We start from the raw sequence: 18,558 nt of genomic DNA, 5'->3' as shown, positions 1-18,558 counted from the left end.
ATAATTGCAGAGCCCGGGCTGATGGGAGCAGCTTGCGAGGCAGGCAGGGCTCCCGGGAGAGGAGACCTCACTTGCTTTTCTTTGTTCATGAGGCCAAAGCTTCACATTCTGTTGTTCAATCCATTATTTGTTTGTTTGTTGTTTGCAGCTCTAGGGGAATCTCTCTGGTATGAAGGGCCCAGCTGGCCTATAAGCACCTTCATGTGACTACGCAAAAAAGCCCCTTTCAGGGGCGCCTGGGTGGCTTAGTCGGTTAAGCGTCTGACTTTCGCTTAGGTCATGATCNTCTCTCTCTCTCTCCTAGAAATAAATAAAAAAAAATAATTTAAAAAGCCTCCTCCATGGGACCCTCTGGGGAAAGGGTATGGTGAGCTGAGCTCCGGTGAACTTCAGCCCCATCCACCTCTCCTTGGCTTTGTGCAGTGTGCAAACTGCCCAGCCATACGTGAGCCTGCCCAAGTCCTGAATTCTGAGGATTTTATTTTGGTCTAGGGAGTACGGTAACTTCTGTGTTAAAACAATGCTGAATATTTAAAGGATCTCTCTATTGTGGGGTTATAATTTTGTTCCTGTGGTTTTTTTTCCCTTTAAAAATGCCAAAAGAAGTGTGACTGACATTTTAAAAAACTTACAGAGAAGTAAAAGCTGCCTTGCAGATCCTAATGTTGTTAACTTCGATCGCAAGTTCTGCTTCCCGTCTGTGATTTTTATTCACATGTTGTAAAGGATAAGTGTGCACGTGCCTTTACCTCATTCTTCTTTCTATCCCTGCCCCCAGCCCCAAATTCGTGGGAAAAGGAATCAACTTTACACCATCAAGTCGGGATTTGGAAGCAATATTCTGGGGAGCCTTCTGGGCTCCACAACTATTTTGAAATGAGACAACCAAGTTCTGATGCAGCCAGCTTCTGTCCGGTGCGCTCTGCGGAGGAGGGCGGGGTCGGGCATAGCTCGTACAGAAGGAGCCCGGGGCATCGGGGGACCAAGGGGTCCCCAGATCCCAGTGTCTGTTGCGTTAGGGAATATTTGCCCTGATCCTAAAGTGCTCCTTTGGTGATATTTGTTGATTTTATGTTTCACAACTTTCTAGAAACTTCTACCATGGAGCCATGAAGGTTAATGGGTGAGTTGCAGAAGAGGCGAGGCTAAGAAGCCAGTTCCCCAGGGATAATCACAGCGGGTTTATCAGGGCAGTTGTAGCTCCGGTGCTTCCTACCGTCAGGAACGGACATTCAGGCACAGAGCAGGCAGGAGAGCCACCTGCCCTGACCTGGCACCGAAAACGCGGGGCACGAGCTTTTAAGGTGACAGCAAGAGTCGCTGGGGCCGGGCACCCTTGAGGGGCCTTCAGCTGTGACCGAACACCTCCTGGGACACCCCCCTGGGCCTCTCTCCTTGGGGGAGAAAGGCTTTTACGAAGGAGCGGCGGCGGCGCAGGAGGGGTGGAGAGGGCGGGCGGAGCCTGGCGCGCTCCGTTGGCCCGCGCGCCCCCCGTGTTACACCACGACTGGGGTCTGAACGCGGAAGCCTGCTCCCCCAGGTGATGCTACAAACACATATAAATACGATTTAGACACATTCGGCGACAGGGTCTCCTGGCCGAGGGGTAAGCGGAAACGTTTAAAGAGCGTGGCGCTCTTTGTGCCTGGAAAGGACTCTCGTTTTCTGTCGTCCTGGGTCACGGCGGTGGGGGGTGGGAGGCTCCCGGGGGGAGGCGGGNACGCAGGCTCCTCCGCAGGGGGTGGGCCTGAGGGGTCCCAGCCGGGCCGGGCGGTCGGAGGCTCGGCCTCCGTTGCAGGCTGCCTTGCGCCCTGGGTCCCAGATGCTCCTTTCGCCGATTCCAAACGTTGGGTGCTCCCCAGTCTCTTGGTTTGGCCGGGAAGAGTATGCGCTTTAGGAGACTCGATTAAAGGTAGGAATCCCCGAAGGGAAAGCCAAAAAGGTGAAGACAGCGGCAGCTTCTGTCCCGTTGGTTTCTTAAGCGATTGTTCGCTTCCTAAAACAGTGCCCATCGAAGCATTTGCTATGAAAAATTATCTATTTTCTAAGAAATCTTCAAAAAAAGAAAAAGACACATGGGAAGTTTACAGAGCGATTGCTTACAGACGACTGGGTGTTTTGAGAGTGTAGGTTTTCAAAACTTCAGAGCCTAAAGATTTATAAAAAATTTTTTTAAGTGAGACTGGGAAAATTAAAGAAGTGAGTGAAACATACAAACTAAAAGAAATCGTATTCTAATTGACTCTGACATGTGTCATCATGAACTCAGCATAATGCACGTAAGACCCTCACCACGGATTCCCTGCATCCCGTCTACCAGTCACCCATCCATTATCAGCCATGGATGGACCCTGACACTAAAGTTCTGTCAAGTTTTCTTTAACTTGTAACAACTCATCGACTTTCTCAGCCTATATGAAAATCCCTTTCACAGGGGCGCCTGGGTGGCTTAGTCAGTTAGGCGTCCGACTTCCGCTTAGGTCATGATCTCGTGGTTTGTGGGTTCGAGCCCTGTGTCGGGCTCTGTGCTAACTGCCAGCTCAGAGCCTGGAGGCTGTTTCAGTCTGTGACTCCCTCTCTCTCTGACCCTCCCCTGCTCACGCTGTCTCTCTCTCTCTCTCTCCTAGAAATAAATAAAACATTAAAAAAAATTTAAAGAAGAAAAGAAAATCCCTTTCACTTACAAAGGCTTCCCCCTCTGCAGCCCCTCTGTTTTTAGGGAAACTGACTACTTTTAATGAAGGAAAATAGAGTAGCCAGGATGGAAGAGCTATTTACAAAAATAATACAATAAAAGAATAATACCATAATCTTTTACATTAAAATAAAAATGCTATTTTCATTTATTTATCTTTGGTTAAGTGGAAAAAGGACTAATGGAAATTATATGGCCTAATATAATTTAGGTAATTGCTAATCATAACTTTCCCAGCATTCCAGCCCATAAATCAAAACCGATTCTGGTTAGAGGCTCTGCCAATATATCTCCAATGGCAGCCATCTGGGGTCACTTTAGTCTGACATGAAGCTGAAGAGACTGACTCTGTTCCTGAAGCTTCTCATCCTGCCTCTTGCCAAAAGAACGAATCGAAATACCGCCTCTGTCTGTCTCCCTGAAGTTCATCTGACGTTGTCTCAGTGAACTGAGTTTTTGGGGAGTGTCATCCGGCCGCCCTGCTCAAGGCCATTATGTCTTACACGTGCTCTGGGCTTGGCCTTCTCTCCTCTCCCTGCCCAGCCCTGCTACCTTCTCCATTCTGGATGTGCGCTCCTGTTAGCCCCACTCAGCACGCGGCTCACCGTCCCCCAGGACACTCTGAACTCGAACAGGGCTGGCGCGGCACAGCGGGGCTCCGCACCCCACTCNCAGCGGGGCCCCGCACCCCCCTCCCCTGTGCCCTGGCCGCTGCGCGGAGGCTGGCGCTGCGGCCTCCCTGGGACGCCAGCTGAATGGACCCTCTGTCTCTAGGCTCCCAGGCACTTTCAATTCATCCTGCCTGGCTTTTGTCCTTCATAAGAAAACTGGCTGCTATGTTTCTGACTGCTCTCCAGACCCTCATTAGCTTTCCCTCTGAATACGAAGCCCAGGGGGAGCCGCAGGGAGCCCTCTCCCTCCCTGGCGGAGACGGTGAATGCCCGCCNCAGGGGGTCCTGGACGAGGGGGCGCTGGAAGAGCCGGTGGGAATTGTTCCAAGCAGTTGAGCCGTCAGTCTTCCAGCTTTGCATTTTTTGAGTCAGACTGCCGCGCTCCTCCGGGCCGTGGCTTTTCAGCACATCTCATAATCAAGACATCGTAAGCCCTCTTTAGCCTGTCCGCGAGGTTTCTAGAGCCCTTCTTTTCCAGCGAGCTGTGTCAGGGGCCACCCCGGGCTGGCGAGCCTTACACGGTGTCTGGTTATTGACAAGTCTGGAGCCCCGGTTCTGCGGGTAGAGGCCTTCGCACAGCCGCAGAGAGATGCCCCTGCACAACCCCTGGAGGTATGGGCTCTTACCGTCCTCAGTTCAGAGATGGCCAGACCACGCCCCACAGAGGTAAAGTATCCTGATTCGTGCACCGAGTGTGTCATGGAGCCTGTGCGTGACCCTGTGCACTTTGGTAGCCAAGACTCCGGGGCAATAGGTGGCTTCCCCAGTAATGAAAACCCTAAACGACAACTGCATACTCTTACCCTTCCGTAGCATATCATTGTCAAAGCATCTCAAAAATATTCCCACAGGCTCTGTGGTTTAGAAAGCTAAATCCCTGTTGGCTCTTTAGGTCTTGATGCTATTTAATTCCGTTGCCTACAGTAGAGATTGCTTTTTCACAGGGCAGGCTTATCTTTCTTTGCTGTGAAAGAAACCTATGGCCCCAGTGGGACTATGGCATCCAGAAAGATTTTATAGGAGGGAAGGATTCTATTTTCCCAAGTGCTTTGGCCATGTTTGTGATGTGTATCTTCTAGGGCATACCCAGGGGCCAAGAAGGGTTGGATAGTGGACTGGCTAAGTGCTCTGAGATTTTGCAACGGACAGATAACTGCTCAGGGGAGGAATTCTATCATGGGGTATGTTGCTCAACCCATGGGGACTTAGTGCTCCTTAAAAACAAGAACAGACACACAAAAGAAAGCCCAGCCCTTAGGCATGACCTCCGGGACCCTGTCAACAGCTTCCCAGACTAGAGCAGACAGGTTTTGTTTTTGCCTGAGAACATGAGAGATGCTGAAGAGATTCTAATCAACAGCCTCTGAGATGCTTCCCACCAGACCTGGGAATTCCACAGCGTGCGTCTGTACGCGTGCATGTAGTCTAGAAACGCCAACCCACTGCGAGCTCAAATAATCACCAAATGCCAGTCAGCTGCAAGGAGACTTTATTACTTTTTTTAAATGTGATACCTGTGGATTTTGTATGTGCACTCATTTGAGCACAGGGTTGTACCTGTCTTTACGCTGGCAGCACCCCCTCGTGTGCAGAGAAAAGTGATTTTTAAAATTGAGTTAAAGTGAATAAACTGCTTTTGTGGAGCTAAAAAATAGCTACTTCAGTAAGACACATGACACGTAAAGCAATGTCACTATTGTCTCTAACATAATGGCAATTTTTATTTAGCTTGTAAACTTGCAGTTTGTACTTTAAGTTCACTGTTTTTTTGTATCTTGTTTATTTTTTTAAGGTTTGTTTTTGAAAGAACGAGAGAGAGCGGAGGAGAGACACAGAGAGAGGGGGGAGAGAGAATCCCAAGCAGGCTCCACACTGTCAGCGAAGAGCCCAACATAGGGTTCAAACCCATGAACCCTGAGATCATGACCCGAGCTGAAACCAAGAGTTGGAAGCTCAATCGACTGAGCCACCCAGACACCTCGCTAAGTTCATTATTTTTTAAGTGCTAGATTAGTTCTTTCTCTGTGTTTAGGAGGCTCAGATGTGAAAAAAGATCCTGAAGACTCACTCCAACCCTGGTAACCAGCATAGCCACGTGGAGGAATTGCACATGCTGCATAAGAGAGTAGGAGCTGAAATGGCTAATCTACATCCTCATGAGGGCTGATGGGGAAGATCAGCTCTGTAATAACCACGCCGTGTGTACCCTGCTCTAATGCAAACTCTCTCTAGGATGAACCAGGTGACTGGCGCACCGGAAGTTAGGGCATAAACCTGAGACCTCACCAATGGCGGCTGGCCGGGCCCTCTGGGATTCTGGCCACCCCGTTCCACTCCCTGGCCTCTGAGATGCCCGACACCACCTCCCCACAGGCTGTCAGCCACGCAGGATGTACACTTACACCTCAGTGTGCTAAGCTCAGAAAACAGCCCAGGGGCGCCTGGGTGGCTCAGTCGGTTAAGTGTCTGACTTCGGCTCAGGTCATGATCTCACAGTTCGTGGGTTTGAGCCCCGCATCAGGCTCTGTGCTGACAGCTCAGAGCCTGGAGCCTGCTTCAGATTCTGTGTCTCCCTCTCTCTCTGACCCTCCCCTGCTCACGCTGTCTCTCTCAGAAATAAGTAAAACATTAAAAATAAAAAAGAAAAGAAAACAGCCCAAAGTAATGTTCCCCAATATTTCCCTCCAAAACCGATAGGCTCTATGCCCAATTCGATGATTATTCCGTTGTTCAAAATGCCTCATAACTTCTGTTTGGAATTGCCGTCCAAATTTGTAAGGGCAAAATTGTAGAGGCTTTCGTTTGATTTGAACTCCATGTCATCTCCACAGGGTAGTTTTGTAGAGGACACTGTGCTGTGGGGGCCGCTGGGGGAGAGGACAGTGCAGGTGAGTGTGGTGCGTGGAGGGCTGGGGGCGGGGACAGAGGTGAGGAGCCCCAGGGGCAGGTGGGCTGTCTCCCTGGGAAGGTCAGTCTGGCACTTGCAGCCCAGAAGCATTTTTGTCAGGCAGAGACATGGCATTTTCCGTCCGAGGCCACCTCCCTCTATCACACACAGGTGCTTGCCTCTGTCTCCAGGTCTGCCCTGCACACCTGCTTTCGACACTGAGCTCAGGAGGCGCTCTCTAAGAAGCCTCCCCACTCCCCACCATCCGGGCGGAAGGGTGGGCGAGAAGTAACCTTCACTGAGATGACCAGGTCCTCTCACCTGTGACCTTGGTTGACCTTCACAGGTCTCCTGTGACACCGTATCAGCATCCCATGCTACAGACCTGGAAACTAGGCGGGGTGGGGGGAGGAGGGGGGGGTGGTGGCGAGCTGGGAGACAAACCCAGTCTGCTCGGAGCCACGGCTGACTGTACCTATCCTGCACAGGTCACACGCTGCTGTCCTTTATGAGTTTGGAAGGCAGCCACCACTGTTCTGTGAACTCCTGAGCCTGGTACCTGTAGCGGATAGTGGCTGAGCTGACGGCTGGGTTAAGCTGGGAGAGAGAGTGGCATTGTTGATTTGAAGGTGGCTGGAAGTGGCTGAAAGCAGCAAGTCCTTGCCTGGGGCTGTTCCCAGTCTCGAGGAATGGGGGGGTCCTCCTGGCCCACAGGTGTGTCTCCTGGCCAGGAGCAGTTCCGGATGAAAGTAAAGCCCTGGGCCATCGCAGCTGATGCCCTCCCTGCGCCCCACGCACCATGCAGCGATTCTCCCTTCTATCAGCTCAGGACCTTCCTCCCGCCGGACCGGTTCCGTCACCTGCTTTTCTTGATCTGTGCTGTACTTCATACGAGAGCGCTTTTGATCAAGTTATAAATGTGACAACGCTCTAAAAGTGTTACGGAATTTAATCAAATAATTTTGGATGTCATACCTAAACCTAAAGAGGAATTTGAGGGCTTTATGAGAAAATCAAAAGAAGTTTTTATTCTCTGATCAGATTTACTGAAGAAATGTGAGACTCTGTAAACTCCAGATAGAGTAGGAGAGAAACTACAAGTAAAATGAGTGCCGCACATTATTTCCATCATTCACAGCCTTTCCAGTCCTGGTTGGCTAGACCGCTTAACCCTTTCATCCCCACTGCCCCCCTGCGAGGATACCGAAAGGTCTCAGGGAAGCCCCATTCATGCCGCTTTCTTACAAGGGGTGACATGGAAGCAATTCTAAGCAGACAGTGAGTGACTCAACGGGTCCTGTGCTTTCAATACTCGGTTCTTGACCCCAAGCCTTGGAATTAGAAGGATGGCATTTTGCCAACACTGTGTTACGTTAAATACGTTAAAGATGAACATAGCGTGGAGTGTGTTTGGAACAGTTGTGTGGGTGTTTATTAACACAGCTTCCTTACAGGTGTCTGTTTTCCAAAAACAGAAAGGCAGCCCCAGCAGCAGGTGGTACTCAGGCCCTGGGGCAGATTCACCACCAGGCCCAGGCCGCCGGGGCTTGGCGAGTGTGACACACCCACCACCCAGTATGACACACCGAGATGGAAAGGCCACAAGGGGAGAAATAGCTCCCAGGAGACTCTTTCAGCAGAAAGCCGCGGGGTCGGGTCACATGGTGTGGCCTGGGTCTTCCAGGCTCTTCTCCTGCTACTGCTTGAAACGGTCCCGAAGATTCACTTACTTCTTTTAAGAACTGGGAATATCTCTTTATTTTAAAAAAAATTTTAAAGTTTATTTATTTTTGAGAGAGAGAGAGTATGAGAGGGGGAGCAGCACAGAGAGAGAGGGAGACACAGGATCTGAAGCAGGCTCCAGGCTCTGAGCTGTCAGCAGAGAGCCCGAAGCGGGGCTTGAACTCATAAACAGAGACATCATGACCTGAGCCAAAGTCGGACGCTTAAACAGCTGAGCCACCCAGGTGCCCCGGAATATTTCTTTCTAATAAGCATTTTGGTAATGTGTGCTTTGAACAATTAAACTAGAGTATTTATGAAGTCCCCAATCCTTTTCCTAATACTTTTGGGCCAGGCATATGTTTTCAAATTCACACGTTTTGGAGCATCGGAAGGCTAACATGGAGCATATACCTTATATTTTGCATATGAGGCAAAACCAGTAACCAAACAAATTAATAATTCTGCAGCGCGGTGTACGCGAACTCACACCAGGTCGAGGCCCTGCAGACTGTTCGGTTGGGTTTTGATTCCACGTGAGGCTCAGAGAGTCATGAAAAGGTTGTAGTTTTCAGAGCTTTTTGCATGTTGGGATTGTCCACATCCAGGCATTGGGAGAACATTGTCTGACTTTGAGCCGCTTATAGTACAACGCCGAGAGCGTGGGCGACCTCAGTCTCCGGAACTATGGACCCGGCCGCCATTCGAGAGCATCTCGTGGTGCCTTGCACTTGAATACATTAATGGCCTCCACAGCCTCTCTCCCACTCAGCCTGCCCGAAACCGAGCAAGGGAGGCAGACAGTGTGATGCAGGGAAGGGAGCGGAGGTTCAGGGCAGCGGGGCAGCCGCTCAGGATGTCGCGGCACAGCCAGGCCAGGGTCCGTGCCGTGTGGCTCCCGGCCACGTCCACACTGTCTGCACGGTGCGGCTCAGTAGCTGCAGCTCGTGGCTCTGAGCACCCTGGGCACCCTGTGGGCACGAGACAGAGTGCGGAAGACGACGTGTCGGTCCTGCCCTTGTCTCATCACCTGATGAGGACTGGGCGACCCCCTCGTTTAAGGCGCTGTGGAAGTTAGGGGAGGGGAGGCCTGCATGTGCCCATGTGGAGGGGGACGCACATGGGGGGGAGCGGGTGGCCTTAGAGCATCTGCTCAGCTCCTCGCAGGAGTGGGGCTAGGGCCGTCGGTTTCCTGAAAGATGAAAAAAAGAGAAGGAACTGAAAGGAAAGGAGCAGAGCACCAGTCCTTCATCGCACTCAGCTCCGTCCTCCCCCGCCTACCTGGTCCAGCAGGACCACACCCGGGCCCCCGGGACCATCTTCTCGGGGGGTGTTTGTAATGTGCTGGGGGGTCACCGGGTCCCCCGCATGGAACCCACACCAAGCTGCTCAAGTTTTGGAGAAACGCCCGTCTGAGGGCCCCTGGCCCCCTGCACCGCCGCCAGGAACAGAGCGCGCCCTGCACTTCTAGAACGTACCCCCTGCAGCTCCTGTGCCCTCTCCGGCCCCGCTGACGCCTCCACCCACGAGGCCCCTGCTGTCTCCTGTTTCCCGAGGCCCCTGCTGTCTCCTGTTTCCCCGGGCGGCTTCCCCTCCGCACCTCTGTACTCCTTCCAGAGCCGGCCCCGCAGGCCGCACTGCAGGGTGTGGAAGCAGCAGGCTGGGGGACCAGGCCCGCAGGAGGGAGGGGTCGGGGCTCTGACTCCGCCATTCCCGGATGGTGGGGTGCAAAGCTCCCCGGGGCGGCCCGACCGCGTGGCCGGGCGGGAAGGACAGTTGAGGGAACTGAGAGCCCGCAGGCGCAAGGCTTTCCCAGCATCAAGGGGCTGGATGGGGGTGGGGGGGGCGCTTCTCGCCTCCGCTGTCCTGACTCTCCAGGCCTGGGCCTCCTTGAATCAGGTGATAGATTCGAGAGACTAACCCCTTGGCTTCCTTACTCACCTACCCAAGTAGCGCGAGCGGTCTCTCTCAGCGGCTGCCTGGGGGCGTCCGAGTGCGGGGCTGGCCTGCAGGGACGGCCCGGCCCCTCCCGCCCTGTGATCGCGTGTCCCCTTCCTTCCAGTGCCAGGAGTTCGAGGGCGGGGCGCTGGCGGGGGACCTCTGTGAGGACCTGTGTGTGGCCGGGACGCTGCGCTACCGGCGCTGCCTGTACTACGAGCGGGGCAAGAAGGTGCTGCAGGCGGACTGGCGCGGCCGGCCCGTCATCCTCAAGTCCAAGGAGGAGGCCTTCTCCAGCTTCGAGCCGCTCAGCCTGGCCGAGGACGCGGCCGACGGCGGCCAGGACTTCCCGGAGGCCGAGCTGCTGCTGCTGGTGGCCGGCGAGGTCAGGAGCGCGCTGGGCCTGGAGCTGCCCAACGGCAGCCTGGNGCACGCGCCGCCCGTGCTGGGCTCCTGCGGCCACTTCTACGCGGTGGAGTACCTGGCCGCGGGCAGCCCCCGCCATAGGACCCTCTTCCCCCTGGACGGGGCCGCGGGCGCCCAGGCCAAGGCCATCAGCGACATGGCGCTCAGCTTCCTGGACCTGGTGAGGCACTTTGATGATGACTTCTCCCACCGCCTCCACCTCTGCGACGTCAAGCCCGAGAACTTCGCCATCAGGAGTGACTTCACGGTGAGTGGCTTGGGGAGGGCGTGCGTGCCATGTGGGGGAGGGAGAAGCCAGGAGAGGTTTCTGAAGTCATGCGGGAACACTGAACCCTCCAGAACCTTCTAGCCTGGACAACCGAGACCTGCCATACCACCTCCTTTCTGGGTGTTGATGAGAGAGTTTGAAGAACGCGTGCACCTTGCGCCCCCACCCCACCCCAACCAGGAGCGGGAATTAGGAGGTAAGGCGCCTGGTGGGGGTGGAGGGCCCAGCAGGGGAAGGTGTGTCCTTCCTAATGGTGCTCTGGCTTCTCCAAAGCAGCTCAGCTGCATCTTAGGCTAATTCGGAAGCAAGTTCTTGCTGAGTCAGAAAACCACCTTCAGGACAGGCGGAGGCACGAAGGATGACAAGGAAAGGTGGCCTTTGGGGGCTTCTGTACAGTGGCCGGTTGAGGGCTGCTGCTTTCAGAGCACCCGTGTTCTGCGATACTGCAAGACTTTTTCTGGTCCTTTCTTCCTGGAGAGGTCGTAGCTGGTTTCCCTTCCGTGCGTAGGATTCTAGAGGGACAAGTAGAGTTTTGGCATCTTCTACGAGGGAAAACCCTGCCCAGGTGAGAGCACCTGGCTCCACACCTGCAGCGGCGGGTGAAGTCCGTCCCCTGCTCTGGGCGGTGCAGGCGTTCGTGGAATTAAACGTGCTGGAGAAGCAGCGGCAGGAGGGACTTCAGTGTTTGATGAGGAGGTTACCCCCTCCCGCTTCCCCCCAACTGGCTAAACCCGTGTGTCGCATTGATGCGTCCTTGCCCTGTGCAGGGTCAAGTGCAGGGAGCACTTCAGAAGAAGTAGGTGTGGGGTGGGGTGGGCACAGGGAGGGGGCTGTGTCCCAGGCCCCCTTCCCCCCGAAGCTGCAGTCATTTAGCTTGTACATTTTTCTGTGCCGGCCGGTGAATGGCCAGGCCAACAATGGAACCACACCGGAGGGCTGGCCGCTGAGGGTGCTGCCTCATGGCCAAACAGCACTCTTCGCCCCGGTGAGAAACAGAAAGGAGCACAGGAGGGTGCTCCCGCTGCCAGCCGAGGGCTGCTTCTGTGGCAGGTGGCATGGGCGTGCCTTCCGGCAACAGCCTGAAATCGAGAAACGAAATTTGCCCCCGTGTAAACCACTTTTCCAACCAAGCCTTTGTCACTGGGAAGAGCATCATGGCGACTTGCCCAAACTGCTTTGTCCTAATGCCCTGTCCCCGGCTGCCCCAGAGGGATTGATAAGCTGGGCGTGGCTCAAACTGTAGAAGGGAAAGAGCTGAGAGGTTCCAGAAGGGTCTGGGAGGCTCCTGGAGGGTCTGCACTCTGGGTGGTGAGCTCTGGGCGAGCTCAGCTCCGTCTGCAATTCCCTGGGCTCCGTGAGACCTCTAGACATGGTATGGGCGGTGAAGGGGAGGGGCAGCCCAGGACTCTCACAGCGTATTTTTGGAGTTGAGATCCCAGCCAAGGCTTCCCTAGTTCATGGGCAGAAGGCTTATGTAGTGGACATGAAGGACCACCGTTCTCTTTCTCAGAGAAATCCTGGGAACGCAGACACCCCAAGGCCCTGGGAAAAGAGGCATCGAGTGTCCACTCACAGCCATTGGCTTTGGCAGTTATGGGGCCCGTTCTCATCTGACACCCATTTATTCATCCAGCAAGTGTTCTGGAGGGTCAGCGAGTGGAACTCAACAGGCAGTAACAGTTGAGGGAACTGAGGGGCTGTCTGGGCTAGGTTCCAGAAAAGGCTGCAGGAAGGAGGCAGGGCTGACGGGTCTTCCCTGGGGGAAAGGGCAGCATGGCATGTTGCTGGCTTGTGCACTGCACCAGAGTTGTGCCTTCCAGGATCTTGTTCACATAGGCAGGAAATATTTGTTCAATGAAATAACGGCTACACTTTCAACCCGGCCCCACACTGTGCCCTGTGGACTGTGCTGGGGTGCACAGACCCTTACCTCTGCCTGAGCTCTTGCTCGGGGGAGAAAGAGGAAGAAGGACAGAGGGTCCTTCTTGGCTAACCCTGGCATTATTGACCTCCTTACATGCTAAGTCTCAAGAAGTTAACTTTACCTATGATTTTACAACTTTAAATGTGACCCAGCAGGGTTCTCTGGTTCTCTGCGACCAGAGAACTTGTTAGAAATGCGAATTCCCTGCCTCCCCTCCGCCCCCAACCCCAGCACTGGGTCTGACACTCTAGTGGTGGGCCGTGGTGACTGGCACACAGTCATTCACTTTCTCTGGGTCCCCGCATACAGATCCTGAGAATTTATCCAGTGGTTGCGAAGGAACAGCTGGGAAACACCATTGCTTTGTGTCCCCAAACCATTGCCTGCAAATGCTCCTTTCAAACAGATATGTTTCCTACCCAGAGCCACACTTTGCGGTGGAGAATGACATAATTCTCAACCCTTTCTAGTCTGATGCCAGGAGGGAGTTTGATGAAGTTAAGTCATTCCATGCAGGAAGGATGTTACGATTCTCCCGATTCTGTTTAAGAAATCTTATTCGGCTTTCTCTGTTGGTTTGGTTGCTGTTCTTATTTTAGGTGCATCGTGTTATGCTCACAATAGCTGCAATCCATTCTACGCTATACACTAAACATTAAAAAACAAATCTGGCTCTCCCTGGGAGATAAGAAGGGAGCAATCAGAGATGGGAGAAAGAAGTTGTAAGGAGCTGAAATCACAAGTAGGGGCCCGGGGGGAAGCTGGGGAGATTGCCATAAAGTACAGAAAGAGGAGAGACCATGGAGTTCCCATAATAACTTACAAAGACAATAGATTTGTGAGCATAGCTTACTATATTTTTAGTGTATTAACTAGGTAAACAATGAAATAATGAGATGGGGAAAATTGATTAAAATTATAATTTCTGTGTGCTGTGCCTGAATTAGTAATTAGGCAAAGCTCTTAAATAGGGAAGGGTTTTCTGTTTTTATTTTCATTATTCTCCATATATTTTGAAAAAAATTATTTTTCCTCTTGTGTCTGACTGAATAATCCCCAAGAAAGTTTACTGCCTGTTGGCATCATTCCGGAGTGAAAAACAAAAACCCAAACTGGGGAGCATAGCTCCCAACACCACCAAGGTGAGGAGGACATGAACCCCAACAAATGTATCTTTTTTGAGATGCTACCAAAGGCAGGAGGAAGGGCTGATATTTGGAGGGTGACCTGTGAAGGCTTGTGAAATGTCACAGACTCCATCAAATTCATCAAATCTTCCAAAAGCTTTTTGTAACACCTTGAAGCTATGAGCTGCATGATTTGGGCAGACTCTAGGTTTTATCAAGTTTGAGATCAGCTTTTTTTTTTTTTTTTCTACTCAGGTTGTGGAGGAAAATCTGCATAATATAGATGTTATTCCTTTTTCTGGTTTTGAAGCCTGTTTGGTTTGAAGCCAGGAAGATAAATCTGAAATTCCAGGGGGTCAATCATGTTCTCATGCTGACAGTGGCATTTTGTGTTTGATGCTGTTGGATCAGGGGCCATATGCATCAAACCTAATTGAAGAGCTTTGACGCTGCCTTTCCCAGCCACGTTCCCATCCGACCAGTCAGTAGAAAAACCGGTTGGCGAAGGTCACACATGTGCCATAAATAGCCACCATAGGTCCTGCCCCCCGTGTTCACCCGCACACCCACGGACCTGCCTCTTGAAGGCAGTTTTCTTCTGTAGCTTACATTCACGGAGATAAATTATCTGTATCTCACGGCTTTGATCATTCTGACCCTTGAAGGTCAGAGACCAACGTGACAAAGCAACGGGGGGAATTCATTTATTTTTAAGACATTTCAGAGATTCTACTTTTAAAGCTGAAAAAATGTTTAAAGTTGAGAAGCGATACTTGTAGTCATGGTTCCAGACCCCAGGCTTTCAGGAGTGATGGCAAAAGCGCTTTCTGGAGTGAAAGCCTTGCAGTATGGTCTCTGCCAGGCCCTAGTGTGAGTGAAGCCTGCTGCCCCAAGCGTGGCCGGGGCCCCTCCTTCTGGCAGGCAGAGTTCTGTGATCCCACAATCTGCAGGTGCCTTAAGGCAGAGTAGAGGTTCACCTGCTCCCTCTGTGCTGGTCCCTGGGCGTCCCCGTGAGGCCATGCACCAGCCCCCAGACGTCCTTGTGACCACCATGCGATGGCCTCCGGGCGTCCCTGTGAGGGCTGCACTCCAGCCCCAGGCGTTCCCGTGATGGCCATGTGCTGGTCCCCGGGCGTCCAGTGACGGCCATACGCTGGTATCTGGGTGTCCCCGTGATGGCCACATGCCAGCCCCCAGGCGTCCCGTGACAGCCATGTGCCGGTCCCCGGATGTCCTTCTTATGGCCATGTGCTGGTTGGTTACAGGTGGTGGCCATCGATGTGGATATGGCATTTTTTGAGCCCAAAATGAGGGAAATTCTCGAGCAGAATTGCACGGGGGACGAAGACTGCAATTTCTTTGACTGTTTTTCCAAGTGTGACCTGCACGTCCACAGGTGTGGAGCAGAAAGAGTCAACAGCAACCTGCAGGTAAGTGCCATCACCGCGTGGGCTAGGGGACAGTGTCATCTCTGGCTGCTGCTGCCCACCATGCTGTGGCCCAGGCCACCTTTCCACCCACCTGGGCTTGATGTGCTCGTGGGGACAGGGACATCGGGAGGCAGGGTGGTCATTTGTCTTGTCTGTCCCATGGTGCTGGTGGCTGAATGACCCCGTGGGGGTCTAATGGAGGGAGTGTCCAGCAGGGCCCATTATTCGTCTCCCCATTTCCTCCTAAAGTATTGCTCTTCTAACTTACAATTTCACTCTCTCTCTCTCTCTATGTGTATATATACACACATATATATATCCCTGCCCTGATTGACAGAGCAAAGGAATAGAATTTTTTAAATTTCAGAGATAGATGTACTGACACATGGGCATTTCATAAGTGGGAAGGGTCGCTCTCAGGCCAGCAGAAGGAAGGCTGGATCATGCAGCGAGTGGTGCCCGTTAGCTGGGTGACAGGGTGCAACAAAGGACCACATTAACTCCTGCTTCACTCCCGACCAAACTCAATTCCAGACGCTCGTGTATTTACTCATAAAAATACACTCCTAAGTGCGCCAGCATAAAACTGGAGAATTTAAAGTATTATCTGAGTCTATCATGTTTGCTCACTACTTCTCACCACATGTCACTGTGAGGATCACTGGATCCTCAGAACAACCCGAGGGTCGTTGCTTGTTATGATGACCAACGAATGCATGAGCAAGCCCAGCCTCAGCAATGCGGCCACACAGCTGAGGGGCTACTCCTTACGCAGCACTTGCTGCCCAGGACTTTCTGCTCCCTTTGGTCTTTGGAAGTGAACTGGATGACTGGGACCCTTCTGCACCTGCTGAGGCTGGGGGTGGGACCTTGTTCCCCGGGCTGTGTGGTTCAAGTTCCTGATGGGAAGGCACGAAGATGGCTGCCTCCAGGAAGGGGGGGCGAGGGGGTGAGTGGGGGAGGAGCCACGGTCCATTTGGGCCGGGGGAGCCTCCAGGGCTGGCTCGCAGCCCTGAACTAGCCCTCTGTCCCCTTTCCCTCAGGTTATCTGTGACAAGATATTCCGCCACTGGTTCTCCTCCAGCCTCAGGACCTCTGCCGTCCCGGTCCAGCTGCAGCTGCAGCTGCGGGACGCGGTGCAGGAATGTGCAGACCCTCGGGGCACTGCCGGCAGCCCGCCAAGAGCGGCCCCCGACGTGTTCTGGAAGCTTCAGCGCCTCCTCCAAGCCACGCAGAGGGAACTGCAGGAGGCAGAGAAGTAGCCACTCCCGTGGCCTTGGGTCGATTCCCTCTACATTGTTTCCGGAAAGGGATGCTTCCTCTATACAAGTGAGCACACCCCAAGGTGTCACTGCGGTCCTTCTGAAATGTGAAATCTCTGATGCCCTCCCCACCCCACGCCAGCAGCCAGGATGTGCGCCCTTCACTCCCATCCTGGCTTGATTCGCTCCCGTTTGAGGCCACCTCCCTGGCCTCTGACCTGTCACCCTTTAAAGGTGACATGAGGGAGGCAGGTGCAGTGTTTTTCCATTTGGAAGCAGCACATATCCGTGCAGTTACTCTGAGGAACGTTTGTGCTCAGCCGTCAGAGCGACAGGCCTCTAGCTGCCCTGGCTGCAAATGTGCCCGCGTTTTAAAAAGTGCACACACGTGCACATGAGCAAGTGTGGGTGTTCACACGGGTGTGCTTGCATGCATGTGTGCACGAGTGTGTGAGAACGTGCCAGTCTGAGCACCAGCAGGGAGCCTGTGAGGCTCTGGGGCAGGGGAAGGGGTTCCCCTCCAGGACAGCCTGCCTCGCTAGCCAAGGGGAGCTGCCTTTCTTTTGGAATAAAATACATGAAAACAAAAGTTGCATCTTTAATGCGGATCTAATCTGTAAGGAGAGGGTGTGCGTATAGCCGTGTTCATTTGAGGGGCCCATGGATGTCACGGATCGGGTGCTGGGGGAGCATTTTATCGCCTGCCAGGGTGCATTTGCCCTCCGCGCAGGAGACGCAGGCTGGTTAGCGCTGGCGCGTGGTCTTGCCCCGGAGAATATGAGGGGAGTTGGCCCCGGACAGGCTCAGAGGCCAGCGCCTGCCTGTCTCGAGGACGAACACCGCGTCCCGGGCACCAGGCCGCAGTCTGGCGGGTGCCTTCAGCAGAGTCCCGGGAAGGCTCTCCTGCAAAAGACCAGAGGCGCGGAAAGCACACCGTGTCCCCTCCCTGGACAGGCGGGTGACCCCGTGGGGAGCAGCCGGGCGTCCCCGGGAGGGAACTCCTTCCCACCGCGCACCCGGGAGATAGCAGGTGCCCCACTAGTAACCAGCTCGTGTCCCTAAAGGTAAATCGAGAAGGACGCTGAGGGAGGAAAAGGAATTCCTGTTGATGGCTTGCAAGTCGAAGAGGACAGATTCATCTGAAGTTCAAAAAAATCTCAGCCTGGACACATTCCAAGCTATTTCTCTCTTCCTTGACCAGTGTCTTCCTGGTCCAGACCTCAGGAAATTACCTTCTTGTGTTGGTGTGGATGCGTTTCTCCAGGCCGTGCCCTGGCCTCAAGGAAGCGGTGGGGGGGGGCCACCAGGTCTGGGTTCCGTGACTCCTGGGCACCTCTGTTTGCACTCCGTGGTCACCTGCGGTCAGTTCTGTCCTCACCCAGCACCACGGGCATTTTCTCACATGACTCAGTTTCCTCAAGGGCCCTCTAATCGCGTGTATGAATGACCTGCTCTGCGTTAATAGCCTTTGGCAGGAAGGAAAACCCCATGGCCGTCACTTCCGTGGCAGAAATACATTAAACCTAGAGTTAGATGCACGGGCCTTGGACTAGAAGTTTCTAAAAGAAAAGGGGAGGGCTCTTGTGTGCGGAACAGGGGCTCCCGATTCTCCAGCGCTCTGTCTGCAGTGGGTCCCCGAAGGCTGAGGGTCTCACCGCTCCATGCCCACCGGAGGCTGGGGGGGGTCTCTCTGAGCGAGGCCTCCACGAAGCCGGCTGCCAGATAAGGGGCAAGGGCTTTGCAGTCTGTGCTCCGAAAACAGTTGGCTTTCACATTGTGACAGCAAAGGGGTCTCCTGTGGGTTGACCCTGGCATCACAGCCCTTCGTTAGCGCTGGCTCTGAGCCACCTGGCCCGGCAGCAGAGCAGGCTGGGCAGGGAAAATGATCGTGTCCATTTAGACCAAAATGGAAGCAATGTTTCTGTTTATCATGGAGACTATGCAACATGTAATTTCCCAACACAATGAGTGTTTTTATTGCTGGAACGGAGCAGTTTCCTCCCTTTCCCCTGCGTTTGACCACCCTGTTTCTCTGTCTCTGTTTCTGTCTCTGTCTCTGTCACACACACACACACACACACACACACACACACACACACAGGCCTCTTTCCCATCCTGCCTGGAGAGAAAATTCCATAAAATGCCAGTGTCTCTTAAACTATCTGTGGTGGTTTTTGTTTTTGTTTTTTATTTTTATTTATTTATNTT

At 53.4% G+C, this 18,558-nt stretch overlaps 2 protein-coding genes across 2 annotated transcripts in view; one reads left to right on the top strand and one right to left on the bottom strand.

The window, feature by feature from the left end:
* Window positions 1–18,558, bottom strand: part of CNDP2 (carnosine dipeptidase 2) — a 560,556-nt gene that overhangs the window by 47,452 nt on the left and 494,546 nt on the right. The gene's annotated exons all lie outside the window — the stretch shown is intronic.
* DIPK1C (divergent protein kinase domain 1C) lies at window positions 1,110–16,939 on the top strand. The gene is made up of 5 exons (XM_077752732.1): window positions 1,110–1,123; window positions 1,190–1,304; window positions 10,038–10,586; window positions 14,924–15,088; window positions 16,132–16,939. The coding sequence occupies exons 1-5, from the start codon at window positions 1,110–1,112 to the stop codon at window positions 16,348–16,350; spliced, it is 1,062 nt and encodes a 353-aa protein (XP_077608858.1). The 3' UTR covers window positions 16,351–16,939.

Source organism: Crocuta crocuta, unplaced genomic scaffold (genome assembly GCF_008692635.1).
Source record: "Crocuta crocuta isolate KB4526 unplaced genomic scaffold, BGI_CrCroc_1.0 scaffold101, whole genome shotgun sequence".
Taxonomy (NCBI): domain Eukaryota; kingdom Metazoa; phylum Chordata; class Mammalia; order Carnivora; family Hyaenidae; genus Crocuta; species Crocuta crocuta.
This window is presented reverse-complemented; position numbering and strand designations above follow the sequence as displayed.